Here is a 22,280-nt window from a genome sequence, read left to right as displayed (position 1 = left end):
CTGAGTGACTGTCAGAGCAGGGTCTGGGTTTGTGTCACTGGGGACAGCCCCCTGAAAGGAGCGTCTCTGTGTGCAAAGTGGCCCTTTCATGACGCTCTCTAACAGGTGGGAGATTGGGTTTGCTTTCCTCTGTGAAGTTGTGACTTATGTGGAAAGCAGGAGGGGTGGGAGAATGAGCAGCCTGCCTGGAGCAGTGATGGGGTCTTAGGGTGGCCTTGGTGACCAACAGGGGAGTGCTGCATGTGGAGAGAAAAGGGACTGGGAGCTCCAGGCTCTCCCTCAGTGTGAACACAGTCCGGCAGGAAGGCCGTCATCTGCCAGTCTGGAATCCAGAATATTCTCAAGTCCAATCTCAATGCAGCTGAGTCCACAAGCGGACACTGACACACCCTGAGACCTTGTTGCCTGCACAGAATTTTTTTTTTAAAAAAAACTGCACAAAATGCCCCTCAGCCTTGCTATGTACAATATCTATGAAACCAATTTGGTGTTTTTATCTGCCCCCCTCCCCCGCCCCACCAATTCACTAGGGGTCTCATACATGTAAGTACAGACATCCCCAAAATCCGAAACTTCTGCTCCCAAGAGTTCCAGCCGGGGGCTGGTGAACCTGCAGGCCAGCCTTACCCTGCGGGGCATGTTCCCACCACCTGTGTTCCTTTGCTCCCCTTGCTTTTCACATGTTACCGTGTTGTGGAAGAACAGCTCAGGTGAGATCCACCCTCCTGTCGGAGACACAGAGAACAGTCTGAACGCCTGTGACTGTCGTTGTGCCTTACAGTGAAAAAGATGTTTCAGCAAAACGAACGAATGCAGTGTTTCCTCTTCAGGCATTCGTGTCGTTCTGCAGCATCGGTCCTTCTTGTTATGATTGGTGGGGCGCTTCTCTGCGCAGAGATAACTGTTTCTCGGGGTGTTGCGCAGAGGTTGAGTCGATGCAGGTTTTCCATGAGTTACTTGCCTGTTCCTTCCAAAGCAGCTTCTTTATAAAGGAAGCTGTTCTTCAGGTGGGAAGCCGTGCAGACCTGTGTGTGTGCACACTGGAGGAAGTGGCCTTCTACTCACACATATGGCCCAGCATCACAGCCCTGCAACAGTGAACAGCTTCCACTCAACTAGACTCTTTTACTTTAACATTTGTTCATTTGAAAGCCAGAGAGAGAGAGAGCGCACGATAGCAATTTTCCACCCTCCCTATATTCTACCCCCCAAACCCCTCATGGGCTACAATGATCAGGGTTGGGTCAGACAAAAGCCAGGAGCCAGGAATTCCATCCTGGTCCCCATTTGGTTGGCAGGAACCCAAGTACCTGGACCATCATCTACTGCTTCCCAGGTGCATTATCAAGGAACAGGATTGGAAGTGGGGCAAGCAGGATTTGAACTGTTATACCTAAGGGATGCCGGCCTTGAAAGCAGTAGCTTAACCCAGTATGCTGGCTGCTTGGCCAGATTTTTAAGGGCTGTCCTCACCCCAGCTCACAGTCACCTGTTCTTTTCAATAACACAGGAGGAGGGAAAAAAAGGGTGTGTGTCCCTCAGTTAGCAGGGAAGGAGAAGACAGAGCTAGGTGCTGACAGCCTTGCTTCTCTGGGCACCCAGCCTGCAGCTGCTATCTGTAGTTTCAGTTCAGCATTTGCACCCCCTTTCTCCTCACTCCACCACCCCCAGTTACAGAAGCAGAGCCTCTCATAGAAAACACACAAGCTTCAAGAGGAGAAGCGACTTCTCCAAGTGACTCCTTAACAGATGCCTTCCTCAGCCGTGGCCCTCATTTCTGCTGCCACCTCACCAAGTCCTGCTAGCTTGAGTGTACTCAGTTCCCCTCTAGGTTTGTCCACCTTTTCCAAATTTTGAAATAAAACACTGGTGGTGGGGAGGGGAGCCATCATGCAAGTACAGAAAATAAGAGTGGTGCCCCACCGTGTGACAGAATGTGGCTGTCTGCCCTCGGCAGAGGGTTCTCAGGAGAAGGGACACTGCATCTTTTTAAGGTGCCCGTGGGGTGTGTGGAGGGGATATTTTGACCTCTAAGTCGTCACCAAGGCCCACAGAGCAGTGTCTCCAAGGTTTCTTCCTAGAAAGTCAGCGGCTGGCCTTTTAAAACTCTGTTCATTGGTCCAGCAGGTGACCTGCCCCAGCACCTGCAGGTAATGATCAACCTGCTGCGTTGTGAAGACAGAATCAAGCTGGTAAGAAGAGACAAGAGTGGTGGGGTTATATTTCATCTCATTTCTTAAAGATTTAGTTCTGTATTTGAAAGAATGATAGGGAGAGAGAGAAATTCCATTCCCTGGTTCACTCCCCAGGTGCCCACCCCAGCAAGGGCTGAGCCGGGCCAGAGCCAGTAGCCAAGAACTCCATCTTGGTTTCACACACAGGTAATAGAAACCCAACACTTGGGCCAACATGTGCTTCCTCTAAGGTTCAGTAGCAGGAAGGTGGATGGGTGTCTCAGGATAGCTAGAACTTAACCAGGTGCTCGCATATCAGATGCAGGGTTCGCAAGCAGTGGTTAAACCACTGTCTCCCCATGCCTGCTCCCAAGTGCCAAGCTTTAATGTTTAACTCTGACTGCCAGTGGAGAGTCCTCAATGAATGACAGGGAGAAAGCTTTCCTCCCCAGTGGCTGGCAAGCATCCAAGCTGGACTGGCTCCAGAGGGCCCAAGGCGGGCAGTACCTGTGCTGACAGCCTCCTGCTCCCTGCAGGCCTCGTTGGTTCACGCATTTTGGGTGTTTCCTGCAAGCCAGGCTCTGTCCCCGGCACTAGGAATGCAAACATGACCTGGCACCTGTTTTTATGTTCACAGAAGGGAGAGCTAGAAAATGAGCTTCCTTGGTCTTGGCTTGACCTGGGGGAGGGAGGCCACAGCGGGGAAGGCAGAGCCCTGAATGTGTCCCTTCCCACCGCAGGCTGTGCGCCTGGAGAGCGCCTGGACGGACCGCGTGAGGTACATGGTGGTGGTGTACAGCAACGGGCGGCAGGACACCGAGGAGAACATCCTACTGGGAGTGGACTTCTCCAGTAAGGAGAGGTGAGTCTGCAGTGTCCCCAGCATCCTTGATGCATCAGAAGTAGTAGGGGGAATCAAAACCTCTGACAGCTCAGAGACCATGTGAGGGCTGAAAAATCACACCTAGCTTAGAGGGTTAACCCTAGGTGCCAAGGAAAGGGCAGGAGTGCCTCCCAGAGGAGGCAGCCTCTGGGGTCAGCGCCCAAAGAGACAGGCCCTCGAGGAAGTATGTATCCAGGAGGCCTGTGTGTCCACACCAGCTGCCGCAGTGAGCTCCCAGCCACTCCCAGGAATTTCGCGGTAAGTCTTCAGTCTGAGGCTTAAAGAAAGGCTTGGGATTTCCCAGCAGCTGGAGGTCAAGTTGGCTCTGTCATAGACACATTGCGTGCTATGCCAAAGCAGAGGTTAATAGTTCACCCTGTGCTTCCAATGAACAAGTGCATGTGAGGCCACTGTACTGCCTGGATTTGCCCAACCATGCAGGTGGATTCCTAGATCACCGCCTGTTAATCACCTTGCTCGTGAAGCGCATCCCTCATTTGTGTTCACCTATGGCCGAGGCAATGGTCTGGACCCAGGCAAAGCACAAAAGCAAAAGCACAAAGCTTTTTGGTACCCAAAGCTCTTGGCCCCAGAGAGCTCACAAATCGAGCACAGAAGACAGCCAGCCACACCCAGATACGAGGGGAGAGGCTCGGGGTTGCATGAGAAAGCAGGAGAGGGGAGGCAGTGCCCAGGTCCCTCCGCATACAGTGTATGCGCTCTCACCTTCCCCACAGTACCCTGGTTTTGGTTTTCCCTAGATCCTGGGTCCCCTGCCTCCTCTGCATTCTCTGCCCTCTGCCTGGGGTCTCCTGCCTGTTGATGCCTACCCCACAGCCACTGTTACTCACCTGTGACCAGAGGAACACCAGTGGGGACTGATGGCAGCAGAAACTGAGGAACTTTTAGCACTGGAGCTGGTGCAGCCACCCTCCTGCGCGGGCACTGGCTGGGTGCTGGGAGCTGGCGTTCTGCAGCTCCCACACTGCCAGGATGCCAGGCTCTCATGTCCTCCCCTGGCATGAAAACAAAGCCCTGCTCCTCACCATTGAAGCCTCTGCCTGCCGGGGGCACGAGATGCTTGTTTTCCTAAATTGCTGCTGTGAGCTTTGGTTTCCCTCAGTCTAGAGAAAGAGAGGAGAGCATTGTGTCCACAGGGCGGCTTCCTTGGGTTCCCAGTGTTGGAGAGATAGTGTAGTGCTGGGGTGATGGGCAGCCACCCCAGGCTCACCCAGAGCTGTATGCACCCTAGGGTGATGGACAGCTGCCCCCCCCAGACCCACATGGGGCCATGCGTGTCCTGGGGTGAGGGACAGCCACTTCCCCTACCCATTCACCCCTTGCCCCGTGCCGCAGGCTCACACAGAGCTCTGTGTACCTGTACTGCTGCCCAGGAGACCAGAGCAATGCCCCCAGTGGCTTCTAGTGTTGGTTAATTGTTTACTTTGGATTCAGGAACATTTTCAGTGCTGTGAGAATAAACTGCCATCTGCAGTGACACCAGTTTGGCATCTGCAGTGGACTCTGGGGACAGCTCTGGCTCCTACCTGCTTTCCCAGGTCCCCCCGATGTCTTTGGTCAGCGCCATCCGGGCCCCAGGGACTTGGAATTTGCCTTCTCCTAGAGTGGCTCACAATCATCCTCCCGCTAAAAAGATGGCAGTTTCCCTAACCACACCCACACACCCCTCCACCCTAGTTTCCTGCCTAGAACCCACGGCCCCTTCCTCACTATAGAGATCCAGGACTCCTGGAGACTCGCGGGGATACCAGCTGCGGGCACTCGGGGACTCGGCGAGCTTGTCACTGTGACGTGATGCCCGGCCTGTGCCTCTGGCTGTGTCCTCCCCCAGGTGAGGGAGGTCCTAGTGCTGCTGCTGGGAATTCCACCACCCCACAACTTCCCAGGCCGTACTCCTGCTAAGCTTTCTGCCCCTGATGTTCAGGCTCCTAAGGCACCCCTTCATGGCTTGGACAGCTTGGTCAGGCTGTGTCGGTCCCGGAAGCCCATCCAGAGTGACAGGGCTGGCCACAGTGGCCCCTGGGGACTCCGCTCCCCCCCCCCCCGGCTTTACTCTACTTAAACCCGAATGACTCAGCCCCCTTCCCTACAGACATGTGCAGGCAAGTCACATGTGCAGGAAAAAACAAAATTAAGAGCTCAGGGTTTTTTTTTTTTTTTTAAGATTTATTTATTTTTATTGGAATGTCAGATACACAGAGAGGAGGAGAGACAGAAAGATCTTCCATTTGATGATTCATTCCCCAAGCGGCCACAACGGCTAGAGCTGAGCCAGTCCAAGGCCAGGAGCTCGGAGCCTATTCCGGGTCTTCCGCGCAGGTGCAGGATCCCAAGGCTTTGGGCCGTCCTCAACTGCTTTCCCAGGCCACAAGCAGGAAGCTGGATAGGAAGCAGGGCCGCCAGGATTAGAACTGGCACCCATATGGGATCCCGGCGCGTACAAGGCAAGGACTTTCCACTAGGCGACTGTACTGGGCCCAAAACTGTTTCTTTTGGTGCAAACTAATTTTTAAATCATTCTAGTTTTTTTTTTTTTTTCTGTGCATGTTTTGAAGACCCTCACCCCTTTCCTTCCATTCCAAAGATTTCAAAAAAATTTTTTGCACCAAAGTAAGCTTGGCTTTTGTGAAATAGTTTTGGAACTTCCCATGGACTGACTCAGGCACGCAAGATGGCCTGTGCTATGGAGGAGCCGGCACCCCTCCCGCACAGATGCCCTTTGCTGCACCCCCCTGGCAACAACCAGGCTGGCCCTGACCCAGCCACAGAGACTATGTTGAGCCATTCTCAAGTACCTGAGGAATGTTCATTACAAACTGAGGAGACTGACTGATCAAGCTGTGCCTGCCCTCTCCACATCGTTCCATGGTGCCAGCCTCTGCAGTCAGTATCATTGTGCCGTGAGACTCAGCAAAGCAAAACCCACTTGAGCTGGTCTGGCCAATAGCGGCTGCACATGATGTGCCCCCGCAGAAGCCTGGGCCTGCCCTCCAGGGGCAGTGCAGTCACTCTTCCTGCCCTTGTCCAGGGCAGCGAGGCTGAACATGGCTACTACCCTGGGCCCTGTCTTCTGGGTGTGGCCGGACTCCCCGCAGCAGAGCTGCAGGCAGCAGCAGAAGAGTTCATGGTCACTGCTTGCTCCTTTGAGTGTCCATGGAGTGGCATCCAGACCAATGACTTCACCTTGCAGGACCATCCCAGTTCTGTGTCCCCTAGAAGTGAGCAGCAAGTGGCCCCTAATCAGGCAGGTGAGGAACTCCTCCCAGATCCAGTCTTAGCAGCTCATCCTGGGTCAGAGGCAGCTCCCCTCTCAGCTGGAAGGGCAGGGAGGACCAAATGTGGCCACAGGCCAACGCTGACCACAGATGTCTTCTCTCCTCCCCACATAGCAAAAGTTGCACCATCGGGATGGTTCTGCGACTATGGAGTGACACGAAAATCCACCTGGATGGAGATGGGTAAGGGATGCAAGGATCCTTTCCCTGCAGGGTTTTTAGTTTGCTTTTGAAATGACTCGCTTGCTCTCTGGCTTTCCTTCATTCCAAGATGTACATATGTATTCCAAAATCGGAGTTACAGAGAAAGAATAGGAAACAGAGAAAGATCTTCCCATCTGCTGGGTCACTCTCCAGGTGCCTGAACTGGGCAAGACTGAGGCAGGATCTCCATCCGATCTCCCACATGGATGGCAGGGGTCCATCATTCACTCCTTTTCCAAAGTCATTAACAGGGTACTAGGCTAGAAGCAGAGTAACCAGAACTTAAACCAGCACCAGTGCAGGATGCCGGTGTCACACATGGTAGCTCAATGCACTGCACCACAGAACCAGCCTTTTGCTGCAGGTTTTGTTTTTAAGATTTATTTATTTTTATTTGAAAGGCAGATTTTGCACAGAGAGGAAAGACAAATCTTCCATCTGCTGGTTTACTCTGTAAATGGCCACAACAGCCAGAGTTGAACCAATCTGAAGCCAGGAGCTAGAAGCTTTTTCTGGGTCTCCCATGTGAGTGCAGGGTCCCAAGGCTTAGGCCCATCCTCCACTACTTTCCCAGGCAATAAGCAGTTGCTGCATTGGCAATGGAACAGCTGGGACTCTAAACAGTACCTGTATGAGATGCTGGTGCCACAGATGGAAGATTAGCCTACTCTGCCACTGTGCCAGCCCCTTGCTGTGGGTTTTTCTTTGTTTTTTGTTGTTGTTGTTGTTTGTTTGTTTGTTTTTTCTTTTTTAGATTTATTTATTTGTATTGGAAAGGCTGATACTACAGGGAGAAAGACAGAAAGATCTCCCATCTGCTTGTTCACTCCCAAACTGGCTGCACCAGAGCTGTGTTGATCAGAAGCCAGGAACTTCTTCCAGGTCTCCCATGTGGGTGCTTTCCCAGGCTACAAGCAGGGAGCCGGATGGGAAGTGTAGCAGAAGGAACATGAACCACTGCCAATATACAAGGCTGGTCCTTGCAGGTGGAGAATTTAGTTGAGCTGCTGTGCCGGCCCCGGTCGGGGTCAGGGTTAGGGTTAGAGTTAGCGTTAGGTTTAGGGTCAGGGTTAGCGTTAGATTTAGGATCAGGGTCTCTAAGCGTAAGTTGGCTTGACCTCCTAGAAAGATCATTGGCAGCAGACTCATGATTTGACCCATCACTTCTGTCAAGGAGGATGCTTGCCCTGCGGTGAGCCACCCAGGCGTTCTGTGACACAGTTCAGGTCACGAAAGGTCTGGAGGCATCTTACAGGGGATGGTCAGGTGCAGCAGCAAGCCAACATCCCTCCGTGTGTTTACCCTGACTCCTGGTGTGAGGACTGACATGGGGCTGTTCCCACAGGGGCTGCCATTCCTGGGCAGTGTCAGGGCAGCATATGACATGAGTCCCACCATGGGGTCACAGAGGCAGACTGATCCCCTTAGCCAGGGCAGGTGGGTGGAAGCTGGAAAGCTGTCTAGGCTACACATGTGTGCATCCAAGGGATGCACATGGGGACTATAGCTGGACCCAAAGCAACTAAAGTACATTGTCCCCACTCCAGGACTTTGGGCAGGGCCAAGCCCCATGGCCTCACAAAGCAAACTGCAAGGGGAAAAGAATAGTTAGTTGGGTGTGTTGATGTGGGGGCTTCTGGGCTGCTTTCCTTGCTGTCTGCTACCATGTCTTCATGCAGTTGGGGTAAACTGGATTGGGTGTGGGGACAGTGGTGGAAACGTGCTGAAGATGTGGGCAGCTGGTGGCCTTCCCTCCCACTCTGCTGGGACTTTCATATCTGGGCAGCCCTCGTGCTGCTGGGTCAGGGACAAGCATCTGCCTTGAGCTCGTGCACCCCAAGTCTCCATCCAGTGGTTCGGTTTCTCACTCTGTGTCTTGCGTCCTCAGCGGCTTCAGTGTGAGCACGGCGGGGAGGATGCACATCTTCAAGCCTGTGTCTGTCCAGGCCATGTGGTGAGTACCACCCCCGGGGCCTGTGCCCTCCTGGGAACCCCCTCCTGTTGACAGCACCCGGGGACAAAGCTCGTGCTACCCGGCAGCTCCATTAGGCACATGCACTTTTGCGCAGCTGCTGTGTCTAGCTTCTCTGCCTTAGCTTGATGTTTCTGGGCCCAGGCACACTGTCACAGGGCTCCAAATGCCCTTCTTCCTTCCAGGCAGAGCTGCCTCCCTCCCCTCCCCCAACACCATGTTTACCTGTTCGTTCCCAGGCATGCTTGTGTAGCTGCCACCTGTGGGCTACCATGAGGAAGGCCTCTCCACACATTCCAGGACAAGGGACTCTTTCAAGTCCCTGCTTTCAGTTCTTTGGGGTACATACAGGAAGTGAAGTTGCACGATCCTGGAGTAATTCTGTGTCTAACTTCTGTTTTAATGTTTGTGTGTTTATTTACTTTTCCATCTCCTTGAAAAGCAGAAAGTCATAGAGAGATCTTCCACCAATTGTTTCATTCCCCCACATACTTGCAACAGCCAGGACTTGGGCCAGGCCGAATCCACAAGCCAGGAACTCCATCCGGGTCTTCCACATAAGTGGCAGGAACCCAACTACTTGTGCCATCATTTGTTGCAGTCCCAGGAGTGTTCACAGGAAACTGGGTCAGAAGTGGAGCAGCCAGAGCTCAAACCAAGCACTCTGATATAGGATGCTGCCATCGCAAGCAGGGGCCCAACCTGCAGCCCCTCAGCACCATCCCCTGTGCAAACTTCTCCCAGGGACTGTGCCATCCTCCACTCCTACCCAGCAAAGCGTGGCGCCCCAATGTCCGTATCCTTGTCTCTCCTGACAGTGGCACACGCAGTGGATGTGAAATGGGATGTCCTTGTGGGTTTGGTGTTTATTTCCCTGGTGACTCCCCACAAAGTCAAGGATCCCCACGGGATTAGCCATTGAACTGTTGACCTTAGAGGAGTGTCCTGGTGCTTGTTTCATTGTTGAAGGTACATTTTCCCATATCTGCCATTCCTGCTGACAAAATGTCAACTCCCACACCCATTCACTTACTGTGCTTGTACACAGTAGACACTCAGTCAGCTCCGTGAAGGGCACATCCCTCTGCTGGGCGTGGAGCACTTGGAGCATCAAAACGAGCCCCATTCTGTCTTGAGGGGAAGGTTAAAGTCTGTTGAGGATGCATACTGTGGACAAGGGCCCAGTGACGGGGACTCCTGGGTGTTAGCTGTAGGACACTTAGCCATGGTATCCCCTGGGCACTTGGCTTCTGTGACCATGGGTGAAGGCCACGTTGGGTGAGTCCCCCCCGCAGCTTCTCTGCACGGGGCACATGTTGGGAGCATCTGCCTCCCTGGAAGGCTCTGCAAGTCTCTTGCGCAGCACATTCGGCACAGCAGTCTCTCTCAGTTTGGGAGAAACTTCAGCAGAGAGCACCTGATGGGAGAGCTTCAGCCTGACTCTCCGATGTAATCAGGACTCTCTCCAGGCCGGGGAAGACGAATCACACAAACCTCTGCCATGTGCACCCCCACCCCACCAGCCTTGGGTAGCGCTGGTCTCACTTTTGCCCCCTCGCTCACTGCATGCTGCAGTCAGTGCAGCCTCATTTGGGAATACAATGAAGTCATCATTGTGGACAGTGAGCTGGTTCATGCCCCAGATGTCACCATGTCCCTGGACAAGCTCTTAACCTCTCTCTCTATAGGCAGGCTTTAAAAAAAAAAAAAAAAGGCCCATCTCTCCTTTTTTTTTCCCCCCAAAACTTCAGAACCAGAACTAAAATAGCACACATACAGCTTGAGTTTGTTCCCTCTACCAGCCCAGGGATAGAATACGCCTGCACACTTTGGGATAGGGGTCCAGAGTGCAATATTTTTGTTTTGTTGTTGAACTGTATGATAAAGTCCTCCTGCCCAAGCCTTTACTCAACCTCCTTCCCAGGCCCTTAACTCACTGCACTCCCCATAGCCAGCATTCCCATAAGCAGGTGACTCCATACAACTACACAATGGTGCCTTTCTGGTGTCTTTCTGCCTCCCCAAATCTCTTCTTTTGTTAGCTTCTGTATAAAGCTATTTTATCTCCTTAAAGGTAGAGTGAAAGGAAGAGAAAGATATCCTTCCATCCACTGATTCCCTCCCCTTAGCCCGCAGCCAGAGAACTCCAAGTCTCTCACGCAGGAGGCTAGGGCCCAGGCCCTTGAGCGATGACCTGCTGCTTCCCAGGATGGATCAGCAGTGTAATCAAGGTCCACACCAGCATTTTGACAGTGATGAGTGTCCTAACTCGTGGCTTATCCCACTGTGGCACAGTGCCTGCCCTCTTTGAGAACTGTGAGAACTGATTTTCCCAAGAAATCTCAACATCTGAGCTTTGTGCAATGACTCAGTTGGCTAAATCCTCACCTTGCAAGTCCCCTACGGGCACCAATTTGTGTTCCGGCAGCTCCACTTCCCATTCAGCTCCCAGCTTGTGGCCTGGCAAAGCAGTTGAGGATGACCCAAAGCCTTAGGTCCCTGCACCAGCATGGGAGACCCGGAAGAGGTTCCTGGCTCCTGGCTTCAGATTGGCATGGCTCTGGCTGTTGCAGCCATTTGGGGAGTAAACCGGTGAATGGGAGATCTTTCTCTCTGTCTCTCCTTCTCTCCATAAATATGATCTGCCTTTACAATAAAAATAAATAAAATCGCAAAGGGAGAAATCTTAGTATCTAAGCTGCTAGTGAGGCAACAGCTCCACATGCAGTCAAACATCTCTGCGTCTCACCAGAAACCTTCCCCGCCCACTGCTAAACTTAGGCGTGGGTCTCCTGTTCAAAGTCACTGTGGCTCCAGAAGTCCGTGTTAATTCTTGTAGAGCTAATTGATAAGCTGTTGCATAACACATGAACCAGCATGATGGAGAAATTTTGAGGTTTGATTTTATAGGGGATTTTGTTGGTAGAGGTAGGTTTTAGTTATATTTTTGCATTGTTAATTTTTCCCCCAGATGTTCTCTGCTCTCCTGGGCTCAGTTAATACAAACAAAGGAGCTTCAGAAAGGTCACAGAAATAGAATTCTAAGATGCAGTTTAATTTTGGTGCCAAAAATTTTTTTGAAAACTCTGCAGTTTTTCCCTACTGCACATTTTCTGTGACCTTTTTTGAAGGAATGAATTTCAATTTTTTTTAATCAAAATAGGCTTATCTATGAGTTTAATTTCCCACAGACTTTTGAAGCCCTCTAGTTCATACGCAGACTGTTAGCTCTGTAGCCTGGTAGCTGTGAGCCTCAGGCGCCTGCATCCCTCTACCCCCCATTCCACCCCCACTTTTCCCCCTTCATACGTGGACTCCAAGCCCCAAGTCCTGCGTGAGCTGCCCTGACCCCAGCCCGCCTACAGCCCTTTGGCACAGGAGAAAACTCTGTGCAGCTGATGCCTTCCCAGACCTGACCCTGTCCCCTCGTCACGCCAGGTCAGCCCTGCAGGTGCTACACAAGGCCTGTGAAGTGGCACGAAGGCACAACTACTTCCCGGGGGGCGTGGCCCTCATCTGGGCCACCTACTACGAGAGCTGCATCGGCTCCGAGCAGAGCTGCATCAACGAGTGGAACGCCATGCAGGACCTCGAGTCCACCCGGCCCGACTCCCCAGCCCTGTTTGTGGACAAGTAAGTATGGAAACCCACTACCCCTGATACTGCTGAGGGCCTCGCCCTGAGCCTATGCCGGGGTGGGGTTGGTCCTGCCACCCCTGAAGGCAAGGATGGTGCCCCGAGCCCCTGGGCCAAGTTACTGGCTGGGTGACACAAGCTCTCCCCACGCCCCCAAACAATTAAAGATAGATTAGGTGACCGTGTTTCTCGTGAGTCTACAGCTCATTCTCCCCCAGGTTCCTGGAAGAGTGCACAACCCCCCGCACAAGGATCCTGCAGAAAATTCATGGAAAAAAAAAAAAAAAACGGAATAAAGAGGAGTTTATTTTGGCGCAAAAATGTTTTGGAATCCGTGCATAATTATTTCATGATACACATTTCCCATGACCTTTTCAAGACCCTCCCCACATAGGCACAAATTTCAAAATCTTTTGCCCTAAAGTAAACTCTTATTTCCACGAACTTTCTGAAGTCCCTGGGATTTGACCCACTCCTGGCTGGTGCGCTGCCGCCTGGCCTGGTTCTTTGGGTTGCTCAAGGCTTTGGAAGTCCAAAGCTGCTGGAAACATTGTGGATATGCTCTCCACTTAAGTAGATCCCTGAGCAGCAGCCAAGGGGCTACTCATGGCCCAGGGCGCACAGGCACCAGCAGTGCCGATGCGTGCCGAGACCGTGCTCAACAGAGTACAGTTGGAGAGGGAAGCTGTTCTCTTTCATTCAGGACTCCCTTTTCCCTAAAGTATTCTGTTCCTCAGGAACACTGTGTTTTTTATTGGGGCCAGCTTTGTAGTGCTTAAGACTTGCATCTTCACCCTTGGAAAAGCCCGCATTCTATCACACTGATGTGTAGTCAGACTTAACAGCCCTACCAGCTGCTCCACTTCTGATCCAGCTGCCTGCTAATGCTCCCAGGAAAGCAGCAGAGGATGGCCCAAGTGCTTAGGCCTCTGTACCTGTGTGGAAGACCTTGAAAGTAGCTCCTGGCTCATGACTTAGCTCGGTCCTAGCTGTTGTAGTCATTCGGGGAGAGGAGATATCTTTCTGTCATGTCAACCTTTCAAATAAATATATTTTAAAAATTTTTTTATTTATTTGAAAGGTAGAAAAAAACAAAGAACTTCCATCTGCTGGCTTACTCCCCAAAGGCCTGCAATAGTGATTGGTGGGTCAGGTCAAAACCGGGAACACAGAACTCAACCCAGGTCTGCCACCTGGGTGGCAGTGACCCAAGCACTTGAACCATCACCTGACACTTTCCGGAGGACGTGTCAGCAAAAAGCTGAAATTAGAAGCAGAGCCCGGTGATAGCTTAGCGGCTAAATCCTCACCTTGCTAAGTGTCCCAGCTGCTCCACTTCTCATCCAGCTCCCTGCTTGTTGCTTGGGAAAGCAGTGGAGGATGGCCCAAAGCTTTGGGACCTGCATCCATGTGGGAAACCCAGGAGGCTCCAGGCTCCTGGCTTTGGATTGGCTCAACACTGGTTGTTGTGGCCCACTTGGGGGGTAAGCCAATGGATGGAGGATCTTTCTCTGTGTTTCTTCTCTCTGTAAATCTGCTTTTTCAATTAAATAAATTTTTTAAAAAATTAAAAAGCAGATCTAGGGCTCAAACCCAGGCTATGGGAATGGGATATGGGGTGTGGATGTTTATCCTCCAAACCAGACTCCTGGACCTGGGAGGGTGCAGAGGGAGCGATAGAATGGCTGCATGAGGCCTCAGTGGAGTCACCAAAGATATAGGGAGAGTGTCTTTGGGGTGTGCGGGGTCACCATGAGAAAGGAGGATTGTCCCCATGCCAGTGGCCCAGGAGTAAAGCAAGGCTGATACGCAGGCTTTTCAGGGGAATCCTCAGATTCTGATTCTGTGGGAGGAGAAGGGGCTGGGCAGGCCCAGGTCATGGCACAGCCTCCTGCCCAGGTATGTTAGGCAGAGAGCCCATCGGTATGAAGATGTCAGCCTGAGGAGCCCTGGCATCCCACCTTGCGTGTCCTGCCACGCTCCATAGTGTCCTGCTTCTACTCCATAGTGCATCCTAACATGCTGTCCCCACAGCTCCAAAGCCTGCGAAAATCCTAGCACTGGAGCTGGTTTTCCCATCTTTATCCCCAGACTGCACACACTCCATGGTGGGCTCCACTGCCTAACAGAGCGGAGCCCCATCATCAGAACCCAGGGACATCCGGAGTTCCTACGACTTCCGGCCTTGGGGTCCTGGTCATTTTGCACTTTCCTATCTGTCATTTCTTTCCAGGCCAACTGAAGGAGAAAGGACTGAGCGCCTCATCAAAGCCAAACTTCGAAGTATCATGATGAGCCAGGATCTAGAAAATGTGACCTCCAAAGAGGTAAGGGAGCCCCTCCCTTCCGAGCAGGCCAGGGTGCAGCAGGAGCCAAGCCCACCGACCTCTGCTGCAGCAGCAGAGGGGCTTGGCAGGAGGGACCCAGGCCTTCGAGTCAGCCTCGTGTGTGAGTCTAGGGAAATGGTGGTGTTTTGTTTTGTTTTGTTTTGTTTTGTTTTTAGTTAAAAGGCAGAGTGGGTAGAGAGACAGAACACGAATCTTCCATCCCCTGATTCCTTCCCTAAATGACTTCAGCAGCTGGGGCTGGGCCCAAGTGTTTGGACCATCCATCCTCTGCTGCCTTCTCAGGCACCCTCCCAGGGAGCTGGCTGAGAAGCAGAGCAGCTGGGACTTCAACTGGTACCCTTTGGGATGCTGGCCTCCCAGGTGGGTTCCTTAAACTAGATGACTTCAGTGAGATTTCCAGAAACTCCTTAGATGACACCAGGGAGTAATTTCCTGTTCACACCTGCTCCCACCTCTCATCCCATGTTATACTGGGTTTTATGTAAGAGACAACAAATATCCTTGCTTGGGATTCTAGTTGAGCCACAAGCTGCAATCCCACCTGACCCACCTTCCCTCTGCATTCCAGGTTTTCCATGATCACTTGTTTCCTGTTTAGTGTTACTTATTCTCAAAAAAAAAAAAAAAAAATACAGCAAGCAATAATAGTTTCCATTATTTAAGAGGTTGAAATTGTCCCTTTAGAGGCTGGTGTTGTGGCACAGAGGGATAAGCCGATGCCTCTGATAAGTCTGTCCTGTATCGGAGCACCAGTCTGAATCCTAGCTGCTCCACTTCCCTTCCTGCTGGGCCAGCTTCCACCTGGGCAAGCACCAAGTGCTGAGTCAAGTGTATTGGCCTGTGGAAGATCCAGAAAGAGTTCCTGACTCCCAGCATCCTTGTGGTCCAGCCCCAGCTACCACAACCATTCATCATGTGAACAGTGGATGGAAGATCTTTCCGTCTTTCTATCTCCATAACTGCCTTTCAAATAAATATACCAGTCTTTAAATGGGGAGGAAATTGACCTTTTTAAAAATTATATTACAGTTAGCCCTAGGCACTTGTGTATTTATCAAATCCAACCTAGCATGGATCAGACACTACATCTCTCTGGAATGTGTCCTAATCTGTCTATTGTCACCGTCCCCTATACAACACAGTTTAGTAGACAACTCAGAAACCATTTATGTGGTGCTGGGTGTCACGAGTCAGCTAGAAGTGATTGAAAGTTCATGGGAGGCTGTGAGAGGGTTCCAGGTGGACGCTGTGCCACCTCCCTTAAGGGACCTGGGCATCTGCCACTTTTGGTGTTCAGGGGTGGAGGGGTGGAGGTGCTCCTAGGATCAAACCCTTGAGGATACTGAGGGATGATCATGTCTCTTCATCAATTAATACCTCTTTTTAAAGATTTATTTATTTTTATTGGAAAGTCATGCAGAGAGGAAGAGAGACAGAGAAGAACATCTTCCATCTGCTGATGATTCACTCCCCAAGCAGCTGCAACAGCCAGAGCTGTGCCAATCCAAAGCCAGAATTCGGTCTCCCACATGGGTACAGGGTCCCAAGGCTTTGGGCCGTCCTCGACTGCTTTCCCAGGCCACAAGCACGGAGCTGGATGGGAAGTGAGGCCACCAGGATTAGAACTGGCGTCCATATGGGATCTTGGCCCATTCAAGGAGAGGACTTTAGCCACTAGGCTACCTACCACACCAGGTCCAATGAATACTTTTTTAAAACTAACTGACAGTGCCTTCCTCAAAAGATGTAAGAGTCTGTTAGAGTTGATGTTCAGCTGTGGACTCAGGAGACAAGGTTGCCTGGCAACCAGGGTCCCACAGTAATGAATGTCCTCCGGCCAGATTCACTGGGCAGGGGGGAAACTCACATTCCTGCCACCCACATGTGCAAACTGCATGTGCCCACGTGCATTGCCCCCCGTGAGATGGACAAAGGCAGCGAGCACTTCCTCTGAGTACAGCAGCAGTTGGTGCTGTGAGCTGAATGCTGTGAAGAGGGCAGCTGCTCTCTCTGATGGGTGACTTTTCCTAATCTCCCACCCTGCAGATCCGGAACGAATTAGAGAAGCAGATGAACTGTAACTTGAAAGAATTCAAGGAATTCATCGACAATGAGATGCTGCTTATCTTGGGACAGATGGACAAGCCCTCACTCATCTTTGACCATCTTTATCTCGTAAGGGGCATTGCCTGTGTTGGTATCTTGTTGGGGGAACATAACTCCGACTCTGCCTGTTTGACATTCAGGGTGAGTCAGAGAGGAAAAGCAGGCAGAGACACATCTGAGCTCCAAAGTGCCTGTCCCGGGTCTGGCAGGGACTGCTGTTCTCCAGCCCGCATCCCTCGGGTTTGCTCTCCAACCAGAAACTGGGGACATGGCTCCCCACTGAGCTGTGGGGAATTGTTGGAAGCTGTCTGGCACAGTCAGCCAGCAGGTATTTATAGCGGCTCACAGCCCCATGTCTTTTTCAGTCACTCCAACTGAAGTCCTGGCCACTCATTCCCAAATGCTTGTAGGCTGGAACACCAAGGAGAGCCTGATCATAAAGCACAGGCATCCCATGACATGACAACGACACAACGGGCAGTCAGGCCACCCATGGCTTTCCCTCCCAGAGCTCTCCTGCTTCCCCTGGGTCTCATTTCCCTGGACTGCTCGGGCTCTTTCTGCACACCTCTGACTGGTGCTGCAAGCATTGTCCTGCTGTGAATCTCCATAGAAGGCAACTGGCTAGTTTGCAGCGGGAGGAAGGGAGACCAGAGGGGAAGGCGTGTTACTAAAATTAGAGAGGAGGCCACAGGCTGGGGTAAGGCTCAGCACCCACAGGGCCCGGCTGCTGCTCCTGTGTCTCACCAGTCCTGTCCCTGGGAACAGATCTGCCTGCCTCTGCATTTCTGCACTGCGAGCCTCATGGGGTGACAGAGATGAGAATGACACAGAATGCATCGTTGGGTCGGAGGAGATCTTGCTTGCTGAGGATGCTAGACACATGGAATTGCTGCTCGAGGCAGTAGGATGGAGCCTTCCTGTCTGAAGGAAATGGTCAAGGATTTTCCCAGTGTTGTCATATCTATCTACGTACATACACACACGTAGTACATAGTGTACATGTGTGTTATGCAGGGTACTGCAAAAGCTTGAAGCCCATCGTAGGGCGCTCATGGCAAGCCTGTCTTTTTCATCCTTTGGAAATGCCCTGGCATGCATGCGTACAGCTTATCTGCTGTGCGGTGGTGGGAGGTGGGCACTATCCCTTCGTGGTGCTTTTCCTGGGCTTCCAGAAGCACCCCCTCCCACGTGTAAGTGATTAACTGTTTGTGGCCATGTGGATTCCAAGACCTGCTGTGTGGATGACACGCAGGGGACACCAGTGCTGATTGAATTCCTGGGGGAAGCAGAAGAAGAGGCCACATCCATCTCGCCTCTCTCTGCTGGGTGGTGGTCACAGCCTCAGCTCCTATTTTCTGCCTGGCTCTGAGCTCTAAATCACTTTCCCACAAGACGCACTGAAGGAATTTAATGTCTGTGCCCCTTGCTCAAATAATGAAGACCCAGGCAGCACCTGGCAGGGCCGGCACACGCAGACCCTGCCTCTTAGCGGCTCACGGGGAACCTACAGAGAGTTCTGCTCTTTGTCATCTACATTTCCTGAGAGCAGAATGACCAATTGTTCCTTTCCCTTTCTCTCTTTATTACCCCTCCCATGCTCTTTGAATACCGAATGATTTCTTCATTTGAAAGACAGAGTTAGAAAAGAGGGGAGCGGACAGAGATCTTCTATCAGCTGATTTACTCCCCCAAGTGGCCACTCCGACCAGGGCTGCGCAGGGCTGGAACTAGGAGGCTAAAACTCCATCCAGGTCTCTCACATAGTTGCCGGTGCCCAAGCACTCTGTAACTGCTTTCCCAAGGCCATTAGCAGGGGGCTGGATCAGAGTGGGGCAGGCAAGGAACCAACTGCTACTCCTGTGGGGTGCTGGTAGCTTAAGCTGCTGGGTCACTGCTAGGGCAAAGGGTTTGTTTTTTAATGATGCCATTTCAAAAAGAATTATACTAGCACATGTTGCTAGAAAGCATGGGACTGTAAGTGAGTGTGAAGAAAAAGAAGAAAACATCTCACTCCCCCCAAGTCCATAAGTAGACATTCTTCAAATGATGCTGTTTATTTTTCTATCCTCTATATTAAGATTTTTTTTTTAAGATTTTATTTTATTTTTTATTTTTATTGGAAAGGCGGATATACAGAGAGGAGAGACAGAGAGAAAGATCTTCCATCCGATGATTCACTCCCCAAGTGAGCGCAACGGGCCGATACTATGCCAATCCAAAGCCAGGAGCCTCTTCCAGGTCTCCCACGCAGGTGCAGGGTCCCAAAGCTTTGGGCCGTCCTCGACTGCTTTCCCGGGCCACAGGCAGGGAGCTGGAAGGGAAGCGGGGCTGCCGGGATTAGAACCGGCGCCCATATGGGATCCCAGGCGTGCAAGGCGAGGACCTTAACCACTTGCGCCACCGCGCCGGGGCCCTACATTAAGATTTATTTTTTTTTTTTAACTAGAAATGCAGATATACAGAGAGGAGGAGATAGAGGGAGAAAAATTTTCCATCTTCTGGTTCACTCACCAGGTGGCCACAACTGCTGGAGCTGATCCAATCCAAAGCCAAGAGCTTCTTCCTAGGCTTTAGGCTGTCCTTCACTGCTTTCCCAGGCCACAAGCAGAGAGCTGGATGGGAAGGGAAGTGGAGCAGCCGGGATACAAACCAGCACCTGTGTGGGATCCAAGCGCATGCAAGGCAAAGACTTTAGCCACTAGGCTGTCATGCTTGGCTTTTTGTATTTTGTTTTAAAACACATATAGCTTTATGGACCCAGCGTGACAGCCTAGTGACTGAAGTCCTCACCTTGCACATGCCGGGATCCCATATGAGCACCGGTTCTAATCCCAGCAGCTCCACTTTCTATCCAGCTCCCTACCCTTGGTCTGGGAAAGCAGTCAAGGACAGCCCAAAGCCTTGAGATGTTGCACCCTGTGTGGGAAACCCAGAAGAATCTCCAGGCTACCAGCTTCGGATCAGCTCTGCTCCAGCCATGGCAGCTGCTTGGGTAGTGAATCATCGGACGGAATATCTTTCTCTCTGTCTCTCATCCTCTCTGTATATCTGACTTTCCAATAAAATAAATGAATCTTCAAAACAAAACAAAACAAAACAAAAAAACCCAAACAGCTTCTTGAAAGGAGGGAAGGAAAAAGGGACGGAAGGAGGAAGGAAGGAAGAAAAGGATTCTACTATTTTTGTGTATGTAGTTTTGTACCCTACTTCTATTTATTTAAAAGACAGTTACAGAGCTCCTTTTGGCCCCCCTTCCCTCTTCCCCCTTTCCCTGTCCTGCTGGAATAAACCCCCTAAGATAAAAAAAAAAAAAAAAAAAAGACAGTTACAGAGAGATTTTCCATCTGTTGGTTCACTCTCAAATGACCGCAGTGGTGGGTTCTGGGCCAGGCTGAAGCCAGGAGCCTGGAACTCCATCTCATCTCTCACGTTGGTGGCAAGGGCCCAAGGACTTGGGCCAACTTCTGCTGCTTTCCCAGGTGTGTTAGCAGAGAGCTGGATCAGAAGTGAAGCAGCTGGGACTGGCACTCATGCAGGAATTCTTGTGTTCCAGGTGACAGCTTACTTTACTGCACCATGGTTCCAACCCTTAGCCTGCTTTCTTTTAACAGTTTTTTTTTCCCATTTAAATGCCATTTCCCCGGGCTGTCAGATATTCACCCAAAGGCCTATTTGTTTTAAAGGCTGCTTCTTTTACCTATTTCTCTCTGTCTAGCCTGAACTGTCTGTCAGCAGCCATGCACATTCTGATTGTTTCTCAAGATAGCTTTTGCTTTTTGTAAATGGAGCTACTGGGAAGCTCTGTGACATTATTAAAATGCTTGCCAGAAAAGCTGGACAAGTTCTGCTGTCATCAGTGGTATGTGCAAGTGCCCCTGAGGGGGAGGTGGCAGGGTGTCACATGTGGTGAGGTGACCCCACTGGGATCCCAGGCAAGAAAGCAGGAGAGGCGGGAGCAAGGGTTTCCTGGGCTTGCTCTTGGCACGTGGACAATGCTGAGAGCACCCTGCTGTCCTCCAAGGCCTTTCAGTCAGGGCTAGGGCAGACTCCTCCATCCCGGAAGCAGCTGTGCAGCTGGCTGGCATGTGACACTCATAGGGGTTTGTGTGATCTGTCCCCCAGGGTTCTGAATGGAATGCATCCAATCTGGAGGAACTGCAGGGTTCAGGGTGAGTCTGCGCCCCTCGTCTCCCTGTGTCCTTCTAGACAGCTCAGCAAGAGCGAGGCCAGAGGTCCTAATGGCCTACGCCCACCCAGGTCTCCGAAGTAACTGATGGGGAAGATTTGCATAACTAAACAGATGTGCTGTAAAGGGTGATGTCCTAAATAATTTACGACCTTCTAAATCATGCCCAAGTGGTGTGCTGTGGCTCAGTCTGGAGTTGCTGAGTCTCCACAGGCCATAGTGCCGATCAACAGCCCCGGTCCCTGGACCATTCACCTCCGCTGTTGTCATCCCTGGTTATCCTTGGTACCTGGCGGGAACCTGACCAGGAAGTGCTCAGCTTCAGAAACAAAGAAAAGCACTTAAACCCAGACCCTCGAGAACAGATGTCTGGACATTTTTTTTTTTTTAAACAACACAACCACATTGGGTCTGACACGATGGCATTCTTGAGTGACCACATTTGAAAATGAAGACTAAACAAACCCTAAAATATATCCTGAGAACTGCTGGTTAGGAGGTGGCTGTTGCAACACTGAGCGCTCTGCACATGCACAGAGACGGATGCTGTCTGTGCCGAAGTGCTGCCGGGAATCAGTGCGCGGCCTTCAAAGGTTTTGTTTTTGTTTCTGTTTTCAAGTAGGTATCTGGATTTTCTTGTGAAACCAATTCAAAATGTCTTGTAACTCTTCTGGTCTTCTACTCATAAAAATGATTGATTAAGTTTGAAGCTCTTCCGTCCCCCTTACTTATTTATATCCTGCCTTGGTGCAAAAAGGATTTAAGGCAGTTCCCAAGGACATAAATAATGGATGGATATTTGCTGCTTTTTAACTCTTTAAGAGTGGGGACTTTAGAAATGAAAAAAGCTTTGTATACTCTAGGGAATTGTATATTTTGAAGTTCAGGGAGTGTAGAATGCACTTAAGTAGCACATGCATTTTGTCTCCAGAATTAACAGTGCTTAGGAAGACTTTAAATGAAAGGCTTTTTAAAAACAAGATTTTTCTTTTTAGAATAAATATAATACAGTCTCATATGGAGGGCATTTCGAAATTACCCAAAAAATCATTACTTTGAAGGAAAACCAGAAGTCCCACCACAAATGTCCACCCTTCATTCATGTGTCTTTAACATATTTTTTTCCTCTAGCCAGTTTCCTTTTGCTTGTTTGTTACTTTGGCATTTGAGTTTGTTTTTTTAATATGTAGTTTCTCTTTCTGATTGCACAAACATGATTTCTTGTTGTTGTTTATCTTTTTGCAGGGTTGACTACATCTTAAACGTCACCAGAGAAATAGATAACTTTTTCCCTGGCCTGTTTGCCTACCATAACATCCGTGTCTACGACGAAGAGACCACAGACCTGCTAGCCCACTGGAATGAGGCATATCACTTCATAAACAAGGCCAAGTGAGTACGTGCCTGGGCTGGCTCGAGGACAGGTGCTGGTCAGGCAGTAGCCCCCAGGTGCCCAGGACATCACCCTGGGT

At 51.0% G+C, this 22,280-nt stretch overlaps 1 protein-coding gene across 5 annotated transcripts in view; it reads left to right on the top strand.

The window, feature by feature from the left end:
* The window catches only part of SSH1 (slingshot protein phosphatase 1), a 56,719-nt gene that overhangs the window by 23,281 nt on the left and 11,158 nt on the right, over positions 1 to 22,280 (top strand). For 2 of the 5 annotated variants that reach the window (XM_041003462.1, XM_041003460.1), the window contains 9 exons: positions 2,128 to 2,192; positions 2,915 to 3,036; positions 6,468 to 6,536; positions 8,446 to 8,511; positions 11,968 to 12,162; positions 14,399 to 14,492; positions 16,560 to 16,688; positions 20,745 to 20,791; positions 22,054 to 22,200. In XM_041003462.1, the coding sequence (XP_040859396.1) occupies positions 2,128 to 2,192; positions 2,915 to 3,036; positions 6,468 to 6,536; positions 8,446 to 8,511; positions 11,968 to 12,162; positions 14,399 to 14,492; positions 16,560 to 16,688; positions 20,745 to 20,791; positions 22,054 to 22,200 (934 nt within the window). Of the gene's footprint in view, positions 1 to 2,124; positions 2,193 to 2,914; positions 3,037 to 6,467; positions 6,537 to 8,445; positions 8,512 to 11,967; positions 12,163 to 14,398; positions 14,493 to 16,559; positions 16,689 to 20,744; positions 20,792 to 22,053; positions 22,201 to 22,280 lie in introns of all 5 variants that reach the window. The other 3 variants (XM_041003461.1, XM_041003459.1, XM_041003463.1) reach the window with 2 other exon arrangements.

This window comes from Ochotona curzoniae, unplaced genomic scaffold, assembly GCF_017591425.1.
Source record: "Ochotona curzoniae isolate NIBS_2020 unplaced genomic scaffold, NIBS_Ocur_1.0 scaffold_274, whole genome shotgun sequence".
NCBI lineage: Eukaryota > Metazoa > Chordata > Mammalia > Lagomorpha > Ochotonidae > Ochotona > Ochotona curzoniae.
This window is presented reverse-complemented; position numbering and strand designations above follow the sequence as displayed.